The 21,788-nt window shown below is 30.4% G+C and overlaps 1 protein-coding gene and 1 non-coding gene across 2 annotated transcripts; both read left to right on the forward strand.

Moving 5' to 3' along the window:
• The first annotated feature begins 546 nt into the window (after window positions 1-546).
• On the forward strand, window positions 547-4,193 carry LOC114309126 (uncharacterized). The gene is made up of 6 exons (XM_082891280.1): window positions 547-1,592; window positions 1,717-1,938; window positions 2,781-2,873; window positions 2,949-3,053; window positions 3,157-3,533; window positions 3,994-4,193. Exons 1-4 carry the CDS (start codon window positions 1,575-1,577, stop codon window positions 3,042-3,044), a joined length of 429 nt encoding a protein of 142 aa, XP_082747406.1. The 5' UTR covers window positions 547-1,574; the 3' UTR covers window positions 3,045-3,053; window positions 3,157-3,533; window positions 3,994-4,193.
• Window positions 4,194-6,837: 2,644 nt separating this feature from the next.
• LOC114309127 (U2 small nuclear ribonucleoprotein A') lies at window positions 6,838-13,015 on the forward strand. Its single transcript, XR_014341952.1, has 7 exons — window positions 6,838-7,013; window positions 7,213-7,255; window positions 8,735-8,845; window positions 9,405-9,482; window positions 11,956-12,130; window positions 12,494-12,544; window positions 12,665-13,015. It is a non-coding gene; the product is annotated as a U2 small nuclear ribonucleoprotein A' (transcript).
• The last annotated feature ends 8,773 nt before the right edge of the window (window positions 13,016-21,788 follow it).

Here is a 21,788-nt window from a genome sequence, read left to right on the forward strand (position 1 = left end):
CCATCTCAATCCATTCTTTCTCAGCTTATTATCTTTCTCAACTTAAGGAAGACAAAATTTGACAACAACTGACCAACCTTAAACACACAACATTACCAAACAGGTCATGAATTAAGTAGTGACTTGAAAGCAATTTCTGTGTTCGTATTAATGCTAATAGTCCTAAAAATTTAAGCTTTTAGCACAGCAAATAAGGGTATAGAAAATTTCATAAAGCCACAATCCAAAACAACCAAACTGTTACATTCCACAAACCAACTTGGTAAAAGCACTTAAACATCAAACAGTAAATTAATTGAACCAAATTGAGCATAGTGAGAGTAGAGCACTAACAAAGGACAAAGTGGCTAGCTAATGACTACAAAATAAAAAATGATGAAAAAATATAGAGAAAAATTAGAAAATTACCATGGAAGACGACAAAAGGTAGAGAACATGTGGTTGTTAGTGTACAAGTCAAAGTGAAGATAAATAATTCCATGGCTTGGTTTGTAATTAATTTGTTCTATGATAAGTAAATGGTAAAAACAAAAATCATCCATATCACTCTAGCCATATTTCAATGATTTAGAGCCTATATGACATATCCACTTGTTGAGATTGTTGTTGCTTTATGCTTTATGTATAGAAATATATAATTATCTTTTCTTTACATCTAATGTTCAATTATGTGTATCCACCAAAAAAATGTTCAATTATGCTTTATAGTTGGGCAAAATGGACGCTACAAAAAAGCAATTGACCAAACCAAGTACCGCAACTAAGAAGGTAACGAACTATGAGAAACAAAGAATGAAGAATATTAATAAAAACCGTGAGAGAATGAATGCTCTAGGAGTGAAGAATATAACAACTTGTTTGAAGGCTACGGTTCAACATAAGAAATTGAGGAAGGAAAAACAAATACCAATTGAGGAAAATGATGATGATTATTGACCGTCAGAGGCTGAAGATGGTAGTGACACTGAAACCTATGATTCGTTTGAGCATGAGGTACTATACATTTATGCATTGTGAAATATATTCTTTCTTGTTACTTTCAATTCATACACACATAGACATGTATATCTTTGTACATATATTCATATTTTATTATGTTATTCAGCTGTTAGAGACATCATCGAGAGCCCGTTCACAATCTCATTATGAGGCATTGACCCACGCATTAGAAGAGGGGGATACCTCTTCACGTCCTGAGGTGACTAGCAATCCGCCACCACCTCTCAATGTGGAGCCTCAACTTGAGGTGACTGCTGGTAATACTATTGGTAAGACACACTCTTTATTTACATTGATTTGAGATCTTAATTAAATTTGTTCACATACTATTTCAATATTATGGCATCACAATATCCGTTGCTAAGCGTGCTCGTGGCCCGACTCGAGGCAAAGAGGTTCAAGGCCTTGTTGATAAAGACGGAAAGCTTAGCGTGCCTATCCCTCCAGAATTTCGTGCACCGGTAGGGGACTATGCCTCAAAACTAGCCTCAAAGATTGGTGTAGAAGTGCGAACTCGTTTACCAAATCCAAGTGTTCGTAGGTGGAAGTATGTTGATGCCTCCGTTAAGGAGGCGATGTTTCAATGCTTGAATGTAAGTTCGTTGTCTACCTATAGGAGATTTTACTCATTTTTATAATAGGTTAGAAATCTTAATTATTTATTGTAATTATTTTATTTTTTATAAGAATTATCTATGACTTATCTATTTTTTGCAGGATCAATTTGATTTACAAGGAGACCCTGTTGATATAGAGAAGGCAATGAACATAAAATTTGGTCGGAGATTGAGTAACCATACCTATAGGCTGCACAAACAATTCATGGAGCTGAAGGAGGCTAAAGGGGAGGAGTATGCAAGAAACCACCCACCAAAGAATGTCGATCCTACCAAGTGGATAGATCTTATTGATAAAAAGTGGAACACTAAAGAATTTCTGGTAACATTTTCATCTTTTTTATTATATTAGTGAAGAAAGAATTTGATTAGAATAGGGAGAGATTCTAAAACAACTAGAAAGAACACAATCAATTTGCTGTGAAATTCCATATGTATTCTTTTCCCTTTATCTTCTAGGCATGTAAGTGGAACATAATAAAAACCAAATAAGTGAAAAAATGAGAAAGGGAAACTATTAAACATGGATTGGAAGGCTTGCACAATAGGAGATTAATTTATGGTTCCTTAAAGTGCATCTTTCACATCATAGAATAAAGAACTAAGATTTCAGTTTCTATGATTGTATCAATTTTCTGTTTGTTCTTGGGTTTGGTCTGAAGTTTCATGATAATGGTAAGCAATTAGCTAAGTAACTAATATAGGGTATTGAGACAGAACTTTAGATTTGATAGAGTTGTGGAAGAAAGAAAGGGTTATGAGTTTGGTATCAGTAATTGTTCCATATCTTGTGAAATGTAAATGGATTTTTTCACAATCTATCTTGCCCATGCTTATATGCCCCCTATTTGTGAACGGTGTAAATTACTCGTTTTTCTTTTTTCACCCAGAAAAACCGTCTTATGATGAAATCTCAACAAGTCCTCTAATCTATTTTTCACAGAATTGAATGAAACTAGTGAATAATTTGAAATATCTTTTAAGTTGAAATGATATATAGGAAAATGATAGAGAGGAACAATGCAATTTCTTTATTATCAACCATTAAATTTGTTTTACTAGTGATACATTTCATTGTTATATTGGTTCATTATTCCTTACAGGAACAATCAAAAGCCAACATATTTGTCTTACTAATGATATATTGGTCATTCTTCCTTATAGGAACAATCAAAGGCCAACATTGCGAACAGAGAAAGGATGTATACAAAACATAGGTGTGGTTCTAGGTCAATCCCTGTTAGAGTAGAAAAACTGGTACGTATCCTTGCACTTTCAGAATTATATTAGATTCTTTGCTTTATTTATTGAATATTTGGTCTATCGAATTAGGCACGAGAAAAGAAGATGCTACCTGATCTAGCAGAATTGTACAAGGAAACTCACTATAATGAGAAAACACATGAGTGGATCTCATCTCAAGCTTAGTGTAATTATGTGCGTATATATTGCAATTTTTAGTAACAAAATTTTAGAATACTATTTGTTATAATCTTATTTAATTTTCTAATAATTATTTAATTTTTTTTATATTTGATAGGAAAATATGATACAGACACAGGCTGATCACCTCTCACAGCCAGGATCAACCCCTTTGACTGCAGAAGAGCTATCAATCAAAGTCCTGAAGCCAAGGTCTGGCTATGTGAAGGGACTTGGCATGAGACATTCATCCTCTATTAGGAGAGCCACCACCATATATGCTGAAACAAATGATTATGTGAAGCGCCTTGAGATGCAAATAGAGACACAAAAGGAACAAATACAAATGCAGAACAATAAAATAGAAAATCTTGAAGAGGGTAAGAAGAAGTAAGGGGAGATAATGGCTGATGTTGTCAATTTTTTGAGGACCAAAGGATTCACTGGACACTTTGGAAGTGGAGGGGACTCATCCACAAGTGGACATACTTCTTGGTAAAGTATATTAACTTTAATATAACAAATTTTATAAAAGAATACATGTTTGAAGAATTAGGAAGTAATGGAAACATGCATATGACATCCAATTTGTACAGGTGCACATGATGTATAAATTGTGAATTAGTCTAAAAAATATTTTTTTTTCTCTATACTTAAAGCTTGAAAAAAGGCTGTCGAAATGCTAAATTATCACACAATTATAGATTTGTACAAGAACCAATAGAAACACTCTAGGAGGGACCAATATAAGTTGTATGAACTTACAGCACATTAATGGGATGCACCATTTGTGAATTAGCTTTAAAATTAATTTTTTGTTCTCATAATCTAAAAAAAAGTCTGTTACAGGGATAAATTGTATAATTGATCTAATTGTAAATTGATGAGTTACTAATGTTTTTAATCTTTTGTATAATTGATTAATTACTAAAACTTTTAATTTATTTTTTTGCAGATTGGATTGGGGTGGCATTTTTGACGTGCAACAATGATGTAATTTGTTTGAATGTTCATTTTTGTTTGATAAGGATACACATACTTTTTGGAGTTACACTAGTTATTGTTGGATTTTTGGCGGAATTGAACAAGTTATAACTTTTGGATATTTTGTGGATATTTCACTATTATATTATATCAGGATGACATTATTTGTAATGATGAATGGATATTTTCATTTTGTTAATTCGTAAATGTGTTGATAACAGGTTAGGTTAAGTTGTGATGGAATTGTTATATTCAACAGGTTTCAACATGAACAGGGTCATATTTGTTGAACTAAAATTTAGATTTTGATAAAATAGGTATATAATGTGAAAAAAAATATTATGAAATTATTGACAAAATTTTCCATCCCTAAAGAAGGTTTTTTTGTCTCTTATTTGGCTTAGGTGGATGATTAATTTTGTCATAAATTCTTTATTTCGTCGCTAAATGAATTTGTTATGACAAAAAATATTGTCACATTTTGTCACTATTACCTTCAATGTGTGACGAATTTTTTTTGACATTATTTCATCATTTTTAATGATGAATTTGTTTTTATCTCTATTGGTAGCTTCTTTGACAAAAAATTTTCGTCTTCGTTTATATTAGACGTGACAAAATTATTTTGTCTCAATTTCTTATATTTATGACAAAATATTTTTGTCTCTAATTTCTCCTTTAATGACAAAATATTTTGTCGCTAATTACTTATAAGTATGTTCCCAACAGAGTGTATTGGAGACAAAAAAAATTCGTCACAAATTTATCATTTTTAATGATGAATTTGTTTTTGTCTCTATTGGTAGCTTATTTGACAAATTTTTTTTGTCTTTGTTTATATTAAACGTGACAAAATTATTTCGTCTCTATTTCTTATATTTATGACAATACTTTTGTCTCTAATTTCTTCTTTAATGACAAAATATTTTGTCGCTAATTACTTGCAAGTATGTTCTCAACAGAGTGTATTGGAGACAAAAAAAGTCGTCACAAATTTATCATTTTTAATGATGAATTTGTTTTTGTCTCTATTGGTAGCTTCTTTGACAAAATTTTTTTGTCTTCGTTTATATTAAATGTGACAAGATTATTTCGTCTCTATTTCTTATATTTATGACGAAATACTTTTGTCTCTAATTTCTTCTTTAATGACAAAATATTTTGTCTCTAATTACTTACAAGTATGTTCCCAACAAAGTGTATTGGAGACAAAAAAATTCGTCACAAATTTATCATTTTCAATGACGATTTTTTTTTTCGTCTCTAAGACCCTTTAGCAACGACCCTTTGGAGACAAAACGGGTGACGAAAAATGTTCGTCGTAATTAGTTTGGGTGACGAAATATATACATTTTGGGACAAATTTGTTTCGTCTTTAAATCCCAAATTTGTTGTAGTGTTTGTTAAAGATTTTCTACTGGGCTTTATGCTCATAATACGTGATTTTTGTGCAAGAAAAGATGTGGTGATGTCGCCTATTAAAGGCGATGAAATGTGTGTTGAGAGTACGAAACTCTCATTTTGTTGTGACTCTGTGTGTAAGCCAAGGGCTGTATGTGTGTGGATTTGAATAACCGTTTTGTGTAACCAAGCTCAAGCCTTGGAAATTTATAAACCCCTTGAGGGTATTTATTTGTTTATTTACTTATTGTTGGATTAATGTATTGTTGCATGAAGAACTATTGTATCATATAATGTAAGTTTAGAGATTTATATTCGATTTTTCTTGAAAGAGCCATGATTGTTGTATTATCATTTGGGTTAGAAATTTCGGGCGTTACACTTAGTGTTTAACTATGTTTTTGAAGGCCAAAAAGAAGCTTAAACAAGTGTTAAAGAAATCCAATAACAACACCAAATAGTAGCAGCAGAAGTAGTCAAAGCAAAGGAGACTGAAAATACACTAGATGGATGTTCGGAGGACGATCGACTAGGCATAAATCAGACCGTTTCACTCCAGCTCAATTTAGCTTTGCTCCGACTGCCAGACTAGCAGTATGCTCAATGATCGCGGTAGTCACCCTTTACGATCGGGACTCAGTCAGATGACCGGGTGGACATCCGAGAGGACGACCATCAAGAGAAAATGGTCACAGTGGTCGGATGACCACCTTGTGCAGAGTTGTCAGATTCTGTGAACTGATTATAACATGGTTTGTATCAGACACCCATCATTCAACAAGCAAAACACACATGGATGTCAGGAAATATCTGAGCAATGAATTTGTATATCATCTCACCCATCATCCCATCTCTTCAACGGGAAGAAAGAAATGGCCTGTGTCAAACAGAACAGAGCACTGACCTCTACCATGTACTACAACAAAAAGAGTCTTTGGAGACGAAAGCTAATGATGAAAATAATTTGTCACAAAAGACATACCTTTTAATGAAGAAAATAATATTTCGTCTCCAAATGTATCATTTTTAGAGAGAAATATAAAATTTCGTCACCAATCTACATACATAATAAAGAATTAGATGACGAAATTATTTTTTGTCATTATTTTTATTTTTTGTCACCAAAGATTTTTCTGTTAATTTTTTTGGGTAGCACTAAAATTTTGAGACTTTTGGTGAGAAAAAAATTAGTCATCAATTATAAAATTATTAGTGACGAATATATTTTCATCACCAATATTTTTTAATATTTTAATATCATTTAGTAAAAAAACTATTTTCATGACCAATAATTTGCTCTTTAATAAGGAAATAATTTTATAACCAATTTTACAAGAAAAATTTAGCGGCAATGAAAAATAAAATAAAAAATTTTCCCATATTTTGTCTTGCTGCTTTCCTCCCCTCTCTCTCTCTCTCTCTCTCTCTCTCAAAACACACCGGCACAAGGCATGTTGTCAATATATCAAAATGCACAATCTCCAAGTCTTCGGCTTCTAATCAAAATGAACCTAGAAGGTTTCATCAAACGAGAGAAGGGTTCGAAGGGAGCTCAACTCTCTGAATCGTCCCATGAAGAAGGGTTACCTGGTACACAGTGCTTTGTTGATTTCTGTTAAAGTGATTACTCATTCTTTGTTTGATTTTGATTTTGATTTTGATCGTCTCATTGATTTCGATTTCAACTCTCTGCTGCAGATTCTCTTTCTTTTTATGGTAAACTGTTACTGCTTCTCTTTCACTCACACTCTGACTCCCTCTCTCCCTCTCTCTCTCTCTATGAAACTAGGGTTTCGAAACCACCACAGTCAAGAGGTGTTGATTGAACGAAGGTAGATTTTTCTGTTTCTGGCCAAACTCTGTTCAGATTGTTCTATCACCATTTGTTCTATTTCATGTATATGTTTAGTGATTTTGGGGACTTCAATTGAAAGAAACAAAATAAAAGTTTTGAGAAGTTAAGTTTTAAATTGAGAATTTTGGGTTTTTATTTGGGGGGGTTTTGATTGAAAAATTAAGGTTTTGTTGTCATTGCCAATTTTTCAAGTAATTTTGATTTTTACTTCTAATGGTTTCTATTTTAGTTTCACCATTCTTTCTTTGTTCAAGATTTGTGCTAGGTTTTTACTGGAAAGAAAATTCGTATAAGGTGATTCTCTTCCTTGTCTTTGTGTGATGTTTGCATATGTTTGTATGTATCTAAATATTAACGTATACCCAAAATCGTGACTCTCCATATCAAGATGATTTGTGTTATGTGTACGATTATTACTTATATCTATTTCTCTTTGTTGTTTTTGGCTGGGTATGTTTGTGAATCTATGTTTTCTTAGGTATCTCTATGTATCCCTATTTTATTTCTACCGTCTAGCAGAGAAGAAAACTATATACATGTTATTTATGCCTCCTAGGTGCTTGATAAAATGCCACTAAAATGACTGGCTCTTCCTATACTTTTATATTGTTTTCTTGTGGGTGTTTTTTTAATATATATCTATCTATATCTCTAAACTATTATTAAAAGTGAACACCTCACTTAATTTCTATGAATTCCTTTCTCTCCTTGCCTCAAGTGTCAATTTCTCTCCGCAAAAGGAAAAAATAGTAGTTATACGAGGGCTATGAATTGGTGGGGTTTAGAGCTATGAATTGTACCTTTTTTTAGTGCTTTGTGTTTGTGGTGTAGGGGTTAGTTGATCTGTGGGAGTGGAATTAATGGGCCATTTAGACTTAAGATGAGATAGCATCAATTGTTCATGCATTGCTGGCTTCAACTCTATTTTGTTTCTCCTTGAGTGACATGGACTTCTTTATTTCATAAATAGCAAAAATCAAAATGCATAGCTATTAAATTAGATGACATTATCTGAATGACTCATAATTTTGAAATGGAAACATGAAAACATTATTAAAAAATCTGAATAGTTGTACATAACTGATAATGTTTCTACCTTCATTTTCTATGCTAGTGAGATGGGCCATATAGCCTCCACAGGATATTCACTATCAATGGGCGGGTGCAATCCTATGAATCTTGTATATATATATGTATATATATATATAAAGAAAATGGCTATATTTGAAACTTATCCTGTTATATATGAGAAATCACCAAGGACATGAAAAGTTTGGTGGAATAAAAATGTGAATAAATCACAAAATATAAAGCTTATTCAGCGAGCATAAGCTTCTTGATATGTTATGTTTTGTGGATTTGCAGAGTTCTTGCCCAAGTTGCATACTATGGTTCTCACTAACAATCAACTAACTAACTTGGTTGAGATTGATCCTCTTGCATCCCTAAGCTGCAGTTCCTTAGTCTTCTTGATAATAATATCACAAAGAAGCCAAATTGCTGCTTATATGTCATCCACAAGCTGAAATCATTGCGCTTGCTGGACTTCAAGAAAGTGAAACACAAGGTCAGTATGTTGTTGTCATTCACTTGTTAGTTTTGACTGACTTTCTTAGGCATGTTAGGGCTTAATTTTTTGAAACCAAGCCTCTGTTTGTTATGTGACATGATTGACTTTCAACTGTAACAATGTTCCTATTCTTGAATTTTGTAAATGAGAAATTGTTATCCTTCTGCCTTTTCAAAAAGCATTGGGTTGAAGGTTTGGAGCCTAACCTTAGGAAGAAGAAGGAAAAAAAAAAAAAAAAAATGAGAGAAAAAGTGAAAGCAGGTGCAGAAGTTTTGCATATCATGTTATTTTTTGGTTAAATGCTCTTTGACTTCAGTGGCTTCTATTAAAAATGCACATCGATAGGAATATACTAATGTCTAATTTGTTGTATATGAATTTAAGTCTAAAATTTTTCTTTTTTCTCCCTCATAGAAATGTTATTACCTACAAACTAATTACTTTATATTTTCTAATATTTATTGGAATTTTTCTTCTAAAAGATTTGGATTTACATTCTGTTTTACCTAACTGATGCTAAATTGACTATGATCTTCTGTTTGATGGTTTGGTATAGGTCTATCAGTTGTTCAGAATAGCAATCCTGATGCTATATTTTTGGCTCATGAGAACACCATGGGTCGCATTCGAAAAGGTTACAATTTTCCTTTGTTTAATCTCCCTAGTCCTTTGAGGCCTTTGCTTGATTTTTTGTTTTGGGAAAGAATTTTGATCAAGGCCATGTATGCATAGCTATTTCTTTATTTTAGAAGTCAACTCCCTTGGCATCTTAATTTTCCTTGTTGTCTACATGTATATTTCAGATTTTGTTTATTTATTTATTGTTTTTGAGGTGGGGCTTAGACTGAAGACTTTTGTAAGGTTTAGGAAGTTAGTTTGTGAATGTGGGAAAGACTATAACACTAGTGTTTGGAGATTGCTTGGTCATGTTGCGATTAAAATATTTGACTGGACTGTTCAAGAACAATTACTAATATATTTTGAAGTTGGGGGTATTCATTAAAATATGCACAATACTTTTTCACATAAGACAAAATCGACAATTTAATTAAAAACAAGAAAAGTTCTGTGAGGGTAATCCAAAAATAGTGTCTTTTGCAGATGCAGTTCTAGTCTTGCGTCACGTTGTCAACAAGTGCTTTAATCCTTTCATAAATCCAAAAGTAGTGTTAACATTCTTGGCTCCTTGTATCAGTAGATAATGACAAGCCGATGCAAAATTGTCATCCTAATTAACAATGAAATGTGGGATTTAAGGGTTGGAAATATGCCATGTAGTTTAATTAACACCCTTACTGCAGATTTTAGGGATAAATGGTTTCTGACTAATATGCCTCATAATTTAGAGGGTGGCAGTACTGATCTTCAGTATAATGTGTTAGCATTCTTTTGCTGAAATAATTCTAGTCTTCTTTTTTTTTTTTTTTTTGAAACATTTCTACCCGAAGGATTCTAATTTATGAGCACAGTGAGATATGTGTTTTGAGTTAAGAACAAAGTGCTCAGAACTTTTGACCTTTCACTTTCTATATTTTTATATAATAAAAATTTCTTAAAAGGAAAATACTAAGGTTGCGTTTAGTAGAGTTTTGTAAATATGATTTAAGAGGATGAGTTGTATTTCGAGTTTGTGAGTTGTGGAATTATGATTTGAGTGTAGAAAACTTGTTTGGTTATGGTTTTTGAATAGAGTGTTGAATTGAGTTTTGAAAGTTTGATTTGACATCTGAAGTTTGAAAATTTGTTTGGTTATGAGTTTTGGAAACAGTTTTCAAAACTTAATTTAAATTGTTATAACTCATAACAAAACACAATACTTTCACATTATTGAAAATTTTAATCAATATTCATAATCAATTTTTTTTTAAAATTCAATTAAAAAATTTATTCTTAACAGAAAATAACATTAATTAATTTTTTAATTGAAAATATTACAAAGGAAATAATTTTTTTTAAAAATAAATATTCAAAAAATTTAAATCATAAATATTTAAATAATTTAAAAAATTTAATAAGTAAAAAATTAAAATAAATATTCAAAAAATTTAAATCGTAAAATTTTAAATAATTTAAATATTCAAAAAATTTAAATAATTTAAAATGTTAATATTTTAAATTTAAAAACAGTTCTACACTCAAATCGTAACTAAACACGTAAAACAAGACTCAATTAAGAAATTATTTTTAAAACTCATAACCAAATACATAACTCGAAACTATATATTATTTTCACAATTTTACACTCAAATCGTAACCAAATACATAACAAAAAAATTAAAATATTTAAAAATATTTTTATAAAATAGAGTTTGAATTTATTTTTATAAAATATTTTAAAATTTAAAAAATAAAAATCATAATTCTTTAAAATTAAAATATTTAAAAATATTCAATAAAAATAAAAAATTAAAAAGATCGTAACATATTTAAATATTAAAATATTTAAAATCTTAACAAAATTAAAATATTTTTAAAATATTTAAATATTTAAAATATTTAAAAAATTAAAATATTGATTTGAATTGAGTTTTGAAAAAAGTTTTGAATTATGTGTTTGGTTATGAGTTTTGAAAAGTAATGATTATGTTTTGAATTGAGTTTTGGAAAATGGATGTAGAATTATGATTTAAAAGCTCAAAACAAATAACACACTCAAATCAATGGATAAAACTATAATTTAAGAGACTTACCAAACGGAGCCTAAGTTTTTTGATTTATAGATTGAACTTGTCTCCAATTAGGTCTAGGCCTATATATTAAACTAAACCCTTTCACAACTTAACCACGTTCTGGAGGGCTAAGGGAGAAGTCCAAACTTGAATACAATGGTGACATCCCTTTAATCTAGGCTTGAATCAAGGTGCTATGGTCACTTTCCCTATCACAATGTCCCTACTAATATCTGTATACACTTAAATCTAATTTGTGATATTCTAATAATAGCCAACCCCCACAACCACCTTCCTTTATGAGATCAACATTGCCAACCTTCGACATTAGTATAACAACACCTTTTCTTCCATCATAATACTACAGGTGGGGTGTGGATACAAGCTGAGTTCACGTTGGGCCTAAACTTGAAATTATGTTTATTTTTTCCTATGTAGGAGCGAATTGAGGCAAAAAATCTATTTTCATCAGCAGAAGCTGAAGAACAAGCTAAAATGGAATCTGTAAAGACATTTGTACCTGGTGAGGCTCCAAGTACCCCAGAGGTTCCAAAGGAAAGAGCAAGCACCTAAACCAGTTGCCCTGACGCTAGAGCAAATTATAGCTATCAAGGTATCATCAACATTGTATCTTTTTTCTTTATTTCTTCTCGTCCATCGATTCCATATTTTTATTGAATTAAGGCAGAACCCTAAACTGGAATGGTAGAAGATTTTCATTTGCCACATTTAAGTAGTTGACAATTCTAATATGCAAATTTCCCTCAAATTTTCTGTGATTAATGAATTGAGTTTTGCTGTCCTATCTACTACAACTTTGGCCCATCTTTGCTAAGACTTGGCTTTATCTTTCACAAGACTTGGTTCTGAAGCAATATTTATTTTGATCCTCTTCTTGCTTCATAGAGCCTTCATTTTGCCGTGTTTATACCAGTAGCAATTTACTGTTTAATATATGTTAACAATGGAATTGCAGGCTGCTATTGTCAGTTCCCAAACTCTTGAAGAGGTAGCAAGGCTTGAAAAGGTGAACCCCACATGCCGAAGATTTCCATTTTTCATTGCTTTCTCCCCTAGCCCATGAGGTGGCTTTTGAAATTGTTGATAGTCTGATGGTTTTTATGTTGGCTAGAATTGTGATGAGCAGGCACTAAAGTCAGGCCAGCTTCCTGCAGATCTTAAAATCGGTGATAATGATGCCACGACCAACACTGAAGCAACCAAAGAACACAAAATGGTCATAGATGAGGAAAACGAAGCTAATGATGGGCCAAGTGATGCTAAGCATGAACAGAAGAATAATGAGTCTGTAATGATCTGTAATGGATATTATATTGAACAGGTTATGAAAATGCACCAGTTATTTTGATTGTGTTGTTATAGTTTTTGATTTTACTAGAATAGATGTTATAGTTTAGATGTTATATATTAATTTCTTGCTACTATGAGACATGTATTTTGCTTGTGTTGTTTTATGAAAATGAACATTATAATTTTATATTGATTTGTACTAGATATTTTATTGAATACATTATTAGAATGAAAAAGGATTGTTTATTGCAAATATCCCTCCTACACAATTTTTCTAAATTTATTTATTATTGGTGACAAAAAAAGTTGTTGCTAAAATTTTCTAATCCCAACAAATAATTTCGTTACTAAATTGAAATATTTGTTGACAAAAAATTTCGTCACTGAACGGTCTTTTTTTTTTTTTTTGTGTGTGCATCTTTTGGTGAAGAATATTTTCGTCACTAAAAATTATATCACTATTTTAATGATGAAATATTTCGTCACCCAAAACAAATAAAATAAAATTTTATTTAATTCTAGTGATGAAATGGGTAAGCGACGAAATGTTTCATCACCAAATACCAATAATACGCAACAAAATAAATTTTCGTCATCAGGTACTTTTAGCAACAACGAATTGATGATGAATGTCTCGATGAAATTATTTCGTCCCAGATCAATTTGGTGACGAAAATTTCACTATTGGAGACGTAGTGATTTTGTCATTAAAGAACCATTTTATTGTACATACAAAGCTCTGTGAGATAGAAGAGAAGATAGAGAGACAATGTGTTAAATATTTTTACATCCTTCATCAATCAAATACTCTCTATACACTGAGTATCTGGAGTGTTCTCCATCTCAGTTCATCATCTTTCTTCAGTATATCAGACACTGTGCTCCTAGCCTTAAGCTTATCTACCTGTGAGAGGTTATCAGAAAAATCAGAGAGACTTAAGCTAAGAATATTCTTTGATTCAATCATCAGTCTCAAACTCATCCTTAGAGTTATCTGAAGTATTCGCCATTGTTATATAATTCACTTTCTTTAGAAAACAAATACTGAGCCTAAGCCTTATGCTAATTTGCCTTTGAGATATTTTACAGAAAAATCTGAGAGTTAGATTTTGTATTTACCTACGAGAGGTTATTTTTTGTAACTTTCTTTGAAAGTAAAAACACTCATCTCCATTATTGTGAAAGGTCACTAGTAAGCCTGTAAGGTTAGAGAAAATCTGTGGAGGATTACTCCATGTGTATGAGGTTACCATCACCCCTGTAAAGTTAGAAAATATGTGAAGGATTGCTCCATTATGAGGTTGCTAGCACCCTTGTGAAGCTAAGAGGTAGTAAAAAATCTCAAGTGAAGCTTGAAAAATTGATGTAAACTTGGTTGAAACCGAACCACTATATATCTTGTTTGCATTCTTTTTTCTTATCTCTTCATTTTGTTTCACTGTTATAGCTATATCTGACATACTATTTGCTAATATTGTGCAAAACACCAAATCACTTTACTTACCTCATATAGCTATTTGTTATCATCTTTCATTGAGTGTTAGTTGTTTATTTATCTATATCAGAATCAATTAAGTCAAAAACATTCACTGCACTTTTGTTTAGCTACTTCACTTTCTTTTTTCTTTGTGCTTGATCAAGTTATCTTCATTTCATCAGTTATACATATCTGTTATACTAGCTATAATTTTTATTGTGGTATTATTAATTTTAATTTATAAAAACCTAATTCACCTCCCTCTTAAACTACTTTTTTGAGTAACAAAGTGTTAATAGCAACACTAAAAATTAACCCTTTGTAATTATCTTTCTTTCAACAATCACAATTTTAGCATTACCCCGACTCTCTAAATCCCTAGCACCTACCTAGTAGCCTAAGTGATTGACTAATGACTAGGGTTGCAAATGAACCGAGCTGTTCATGAACAAGCTCAGCTCGGCTCGGCTCGTTAAGGGCTCGTCTCGTTTAGCTCGAGCTCGAATATTAGGCTCGTTTAATAAACGAGTTGAACTCGAACTCGTATAAGTTCGGCTCGTTTATCTTTATTTAAATTATATAATAAATATATTATTTATATATTAAATAATATATAAATATATATAATAATATAAATACATTTTTTATAATATAAATAATATTTTTTAGTTAAATATTTACATTTAAATAATATAAATAATATTAAAAAAAATTTATCGAGCCAAGTCGAGCTCGAGTTTTATTAAAATTAATGAGTCGAGCCGAACCAAGCCGAGCCGAACTCGAGCTCAATGAACGAGCTCGATAAGTAAACGAGTCGAACTCAAATTCAACAAAACTCAGCTCGACTCGATTCGTTTGCAGCTTTACTAATGACCAAGTGAGATAGCTGCATGTTCATGTGTTTACTAGGTAAACCTAAGCTCCCGTTGATATTGTTCAAGTCTTGTTCCTACTTTGCCAGACAAAATGTTTGTGAGAAAAAATATTTAAGTCAAGTTTGACATTTACTAATTAATACAAAAAGTCAAAAAGTTATTATCCTATTTAAGTCATATCATCTTATTTAAATCACATCACCTCTCTAACACATCACATCAAATCTAATCTAAACTCAATCAATATAAGTCAATAAATTAAAAAGTGTATTTTTTAAGAACATTTCAAATCAACCCTTAATATAGTCGTCGAAAGAAACAAAATTGTTTGTCCGATAGTATGTTTGTCAGATAGTAAGTGAGGGCCATAGAAAAATATTTAATATGATTGTTAAAAGAAATAAAATGTTTGTCAGATGTTTGTCAGATAGTAAGTGAGGGCAATAAAAAAATATTTAATATGGTTGTTAAAAGAAATAAAGGGTATGTTTGGTTTGTGTTTGAGAGATGTGTTTTAGAGATAAAAAGTACGAAAACATGTTTGGTTTGGTTTTTTTTAAAAGATGTTTTGGAAAATTATTTTGAGATAGAGTTTTGGAAAAAGTGATTGATTTGATGTGTGTGTGAGAGAGATTTGTTTGGAAAACTTGTTTGGTTTACAAGTTTTGGGAAATTTTTTTGGGAAAATTTGTTTGGTTTGGTTATTTTTGAAAACTTATTTGTAGAGAAAATTTCCCAAATTTTTTTCAGAAAATCAAACCAAACGAGCCCAAAATGTTTGTCAGATATTTGTCAGATAGTAAGGCCAAGTTTGGCGTGATTGAAAAAAAATAAAAAGTTAAAAAGTCACTATCCTATTTAAGTCATATCATCTTATTTAAGTCACATTACCTCTTTAATATATCACTTCAAACCCAACCCATATTTCATAAAAAGTCAAAAAGTATACTTATTTAGTTTTCCCAAACTAGGCCTAAGTGAGGGCAATAAAAAAATATTTAATATGATTGTTAAAAGAAATAAAATATTTGTCAATGTTTGTCAAATAGTAAGTGAGAGCAATAAAAAAATATTTAATATGGTTGTTGAAAGAAACAAAATATTTGTCAAATAATAAGGGGTTATTTGGGGTGTCCTAAATAAGTGTACTTTTTGTCTTTTTAGACTAAAAAATTGAGGAAGACAATATAGATGTTTGGGTTAACTTTTTAATTTTTTATGGAAAAATGTGTAATAAAAAATTGTAAAAATTGATTTGTAGGAGAAAATTAGAATTGAGAATTGTGCAGCCGTAATTGTTGACTTTTGGTGAATAGTGTTAACTTTTTAACTTTTTGAATAATTTTTTAACTTTTTGACTTTTTCTACACACGCCAAACTTGGCCTAAATGAGGGTAGTAAAAATATATTTAGGGCTAGTTTGGCATGTACTAAATAAGTCAAAAAGTCAAAAAGTCACTATCTTATTTAAGTCACATCATCTTATTTAAATCACATCACCTCTCTAATACATCACATCAAACCCAACCCAAACCCAACCCAAACCCACTAATAAGTCAAAAAGTGCACTTTTTTAGGACATCCCAAACCAACCCTTAATATGTTGTCGGAAGAAACAAAATGTTTGCCAGATAATAAATGAGGACAATAAAAAAATATTTAATATAGTTGTTGAAAGAAGCAAAATGTTTGTCAGATAGTAAATGAGGATAATTAAAAAATATTTAATATTGTTGTTGAAAGAAATAAATGTTTGTCAGAGAATAAATGAGGGCAATAAAAAAATATTTAATATTGTTGTGGAAAGAAACAAAATGTTTGTCGGACACTAAATGAGAGCAATAAAAAAATATTTATGTCAAGTTTGGGATGTTCTAAAAAAGTCAAAAAGCTAAAAAGTTACTCAAAAAGTTAAAAAGTTAACACTATTCACCAAAAGTCAACAATTACGGCTGCACAACTCCCAATTCAAATTTTTCCCTACAAATCAATTTTTACAATTTTTTATTACACATTTTCCAATAAAAAGTCAAAAAGTTAACCCAAACATCCATATTTTCAACCTCAATTTTTTAGTCCAAAAAGACAAAAAGTGCACTTATTTAGTCTTCCCAAACTTGGCCTTAATATGGTTGTTGAAAGAAACAAAATGAAATGGTTCACGTTACTTCGTAAAAGTCAATTTATTTAGGCTTATTTTGAGAAGATGGTAAATAAAAATTTTTTGACTTTTAATTAAATTTTTGATTTTTTTAGACAAATGATTTGGGAAGTTGATAAAAAGTGACTTTTGACTTTTTTCATTAATATTTGTTTATAATGTCAAATCATAATAAAATGACTAAAGTATCCCTAACCAATTGAAAAATTACACATTTTTACCCTTTCATTTTCCATCTATGGAGGGTAATTTCGTAATTTTGTTTTGGCTTATAACCAACATTCTAAATCAACTTATGGCCAAAAAAAGTTACTTTTTAACGTCACTTATAACCTTCTTTCCAAATTGAGCCCTAATAACAATCAATTTTGATAGTCGAAGGAATGAGTCGTGCGACATGATCGCTAGATAAAATATCTAATAAAAATAATTTAAAAGTAATGAATCTTATTATTTAAATTAATAAAATCAAATTGAAATACTAATGTTCTATTGGGTTTAGTGGAACGAATTGGAATAAAATAGAATAATTATTCTCTTAAAATGGTGAATGATCATTCCATTTGTAATGTATTTTTCATTATTTTTTTAGTCAACTAAACATGAGAATGAATATTTTGATAGAGTGATGAATATTTGGCTCCAAGTGGAATGGCACTAATTGTTATAAATTAAATAAGTGCACTTATTTATTTATTTGAGTCATATTAATTTTCTATATTTTGCATATATTTTTATAAAAAAATTTAAAACTATACTTATTTAAATCATCCCAAAAACTTTCTGAGTGAAATTATAGACACTATCCTCAATTTTCTTTTTAAGTGAAGTTAAATGAAAATGTGAATTAAATGTGTCATTTTTTTTAATCTAAAATAATAACCGATAATGACAGATAACTATATTGAAACAAAAATGAAAATGATGTTAACAATGATAAAATTAAAATTTTATGACCCTAAGTAATTTTTTTTTCTAAAATTGCAAAGATAACAATGTAATTAATCAAAAATTAAAGGTGAGAAAGGCGAAAAACCACCACTAGCTTCATGTACGTTTTTCTTTTCATTTATTTTAAGAGTTATTTTGGAAAATAACTTATAAAATAAATTTTTGATTTATTATAAAAAAAATACAAAATATAGACCGGTAACCTAACTCAAATAAATTAATAAGTTAACTTCTTTTTTTTCTTATTTCCAAAAAAGCCTAAATGAAAAAAATTAATTTCATCTAACAATTATGATTTCGTCATTACCTTAAAATTGATATTTTTATTTTTATATTTCCCGTGTAAAAAAAAAAAAAAAAATGGCATGTGATATGATGAGTACATACTTAACATTAAAAAGTCAACTTACATGTAGTTGACTGATGACAAATTTGGTAAAGCCAGAATCCTAGAATGATTGCATGATTCCGCGTGTAATAAAATTTATTTACACAGCAAAAGTTGTGTAGGATTTATAATGTGATTTTATAAAGAGGGTTTGTTTGGGATGAATTAAAATAGTATGTTTTTTTTTTTTTTTTGAGTTATATTATCATTAATTTTTTTTACATATTTTTTTTTATAAAAAATTAAAAATTACATCTATTTAAATTATTCTAAACAACCTTAAAATATGAAAATGGCAAACTCTTTTTCAACAACCAAAACATTTGAAGTCGTACAATTCGATGACTTAGGGGTTGTTTGGAGTGTCCTAAATAAGTGTACTTTTTATCTTTTAGATTAAAAAATTGAGGAAGAAAATATAGATGTTTAGGTTAACTTTTTGACTTTTTACGAAAAAATATGTAATAAAAAATTGTAAAAATTGATTTGTAGGAGAAAATTAAGATTTGAAGTTGTGCAGCCGTAATTGTTGACTTTTGGTAAATAGTGTTAACTTTTTAACTTTTTGAATAACTTTTTGACTTTTTGACTTTTCTTGAACATGTCAAACTTGACCTTAATCACTTGCGACCCAATTAAATTCTTTCTTTGCTTCCAACAATAAAAGTTGTCTTTGCGCTGGCTTTAGTACTTGTAGGCTAGGTAAACCTAAGAGATTGAGCTAGAATTTCGACAATAAATTTAAACAAAAATGCTTTGAACCTTATCTATCCATAATTTATTGCAAATATATTTATGGGATTCATAAGTAAAATAAATTTAAACAATTAAGTATTTTTTTCTAAATAAATTATGAATTTATAGTGTTATTGTATTTAAAAAGTACTTTGATGAAGTGTCAACCGATTAGCTGTGGTGAATATGTAATCTACGGACGGAAACTGAGATTTAACTAAAAGTAAAGAGGTTGACTATCACAATTTTATATACAAGGATCAAAGTGAGATTTGACTAAAAGTGGGATTTGACTAGAAATGTAGAGGGTTGACTGTCATAATTTCATGTGTAAGAGCCAAAGTGAGATTTTGTACAAAATGTAGAGGTACAAAGTGCAATTTACCCTAATATGGTTGTTGAAAGTGTAATCCTGCTCCCACAACCATATTTAATATTACTCAAATCCTGTTCCCACTGTAAGTAATGAACAATATGGTTGTCATTTAATATGCGAAAATGTAATTTATCCATTTAATATGATCGTTGAAAGAGATGAAATGAAATGACTTTCTCATTAGGTCAGAAATTAATGTGATGATAGCACTCTGTACAGTTAGGATGTTTTAGTTGTTGAAAGAATAAGTTGTTCCGCATTATCACTAGATAAAATGTCTAATAAAAATTAACTTGAAAGTAACAATTCTTATTATTTTAATCAATAAAAATCAATTTGAGACAGTAAATGTGTTTACTCTTAGAGCTCTAAATAAGTTTTTCTAAAACCAAGTCAAGCTCGTAGTTATGAAAATTACTAAATATTAGTTGTGATGCTATCACAAATGAATAGTCACCGTGATTCGTTTATGGCCTATCAAATTTGACAATGATCAAACTTTGTGCCACTAAAATTTGAAAAATAACTAAACGAAAGTAGTGTCAAATTGCAATTCGTTAAAAGAACACCTTTGCATTTTGCCATGGTAGGAAATATAGCTTTTAGTGGCGTTTAAAAAAGGTCACTAAATTTGTAAAAAAGGTCACTAAAACTTTTAGTGACGTTTTATTATAAATGCCAATGATGCGGCCATCACTATATGTTTACGATATTTAAAAAACATTGTGTTTGACTTTTTTGCGGTGTTTCAAAAATGCCGTCTTATAGCAATTGGCGGCGAAGTTTTCCGGTGGCATGACGTCATGTGGACACCTAGAGTTGCGTGTTTTTACAAAAAGCCACTAAATGTTATTTCTTCCCTTCCATTGGTGATTTCTTTTTCTAGATTAGTTTTACATTGGCTAAATTACACTTTGCACCAAATCTCACTTTGGCCCCTACACCTGAAATCATGACAGTCAACGCCCTGCACTTCTGGTCAAATCCCACTTTGGTCTCTACGCATGAAATTGTGACAGTCAACCCCTGTATTTTTACTCAAATCCCACTTTGGTCACTACACAAGTGTCAATGTCCCATTTTTCTGTTGCTTTATTTTTAAATCTTTAATAAAATTCAGTCATGTGACAAAAATGTGATTAATAAATGAGAATAAGAGAGGAAAATCGTCCATGTTTCCCACAAATACATTTTGTCCTACGTGATAAGCACATGAGAGGTAAAAATTGTGATGAAAAGACAAGAAAGTAGAGTTGTAAAAATAAAATAAAATATGCGATAAAGAAATCAAAGAGAAAGAAAGATGAATAGACAGAAGACTAATAGAGTTTTGTAATTTCACTTTATGCAAAACTCTAGTTCATATTCTTAATTAATTGTTCATAATTTGCGTTTTGTTTTAGTCTAATACAGTCATATTTTGATATAAATTTTGGGATAAAGTGTGTATTGGTAAAAAATGTAGATAATTGTAACGCCCCAAAAATTGGGCAGGGTATATCTATTGATGCAACAAAACCCACCTGATAGACAAACACATATATATAGCTAACTATTCCATACATCCATTTTCATTAAATTTCAAATGCCAAATACGCGCTATTCACATCTCAATGCCCTAGTTCCAATCCCAAGTATGCATTTTCTAACAAGTATGAAATGAAAGCCAAACAGATAGTAAGTACCATACAGGCACAAATTTATCCAAGAACATTCTTGGTTACACAAAATGGAGTTTCAACTCAACGCAAATACCGCCCTGAACTTACATTCAACAAATAAAAATAAAACAAAAATGAAGCCTCAGCTCTGAGTCCTCCCAAGTCAGTGCCTTGATGGAGGTATATCACCTGTACCTGAAATGGTTTCCCTTATAGGGTGAGCCACAGCCCAATAGAGATATACTACACAACATATGGACCACGACAAAACTAAAGAGGAGTATGCTCATGCCATGCTCATGATAAAATAGTTTATATCTCTTTTTATAAAGC

Source organism: Camellia sinensis, chromosome 10 (assembly GCF_055761805.1).
Source record: "Camellia sinensis isolate YWXY chromosome 10, ASM5576180v1, whole genome shotgun sequence".
NCBI lineage: Eukaryota > Viridiplantae > Streptophyta > Magnoliopsida > Ericales > Theaceae > Camellia > Camellia sinensis.

Excerpts from the sequence above, each read along its gene's own strand:
- LOC114309126 (XM_082891280.1), top strand. Across the intron at positions 1,939-2,780 it reads GGAACACTAAAGAATTTCTG|GAACAATCAAAGGCCAACAT; the intron begins GTAACATTTTCA and ends TCTTCCTTATAG. Across the intron at positions 2,874-2,948 it reads CTGTTAGAGTAGAAAAACTG|GCACGAGAAAAGAAGATGCT; the intron begins GTACGTATCCTT and ends CTATCGAATTAG.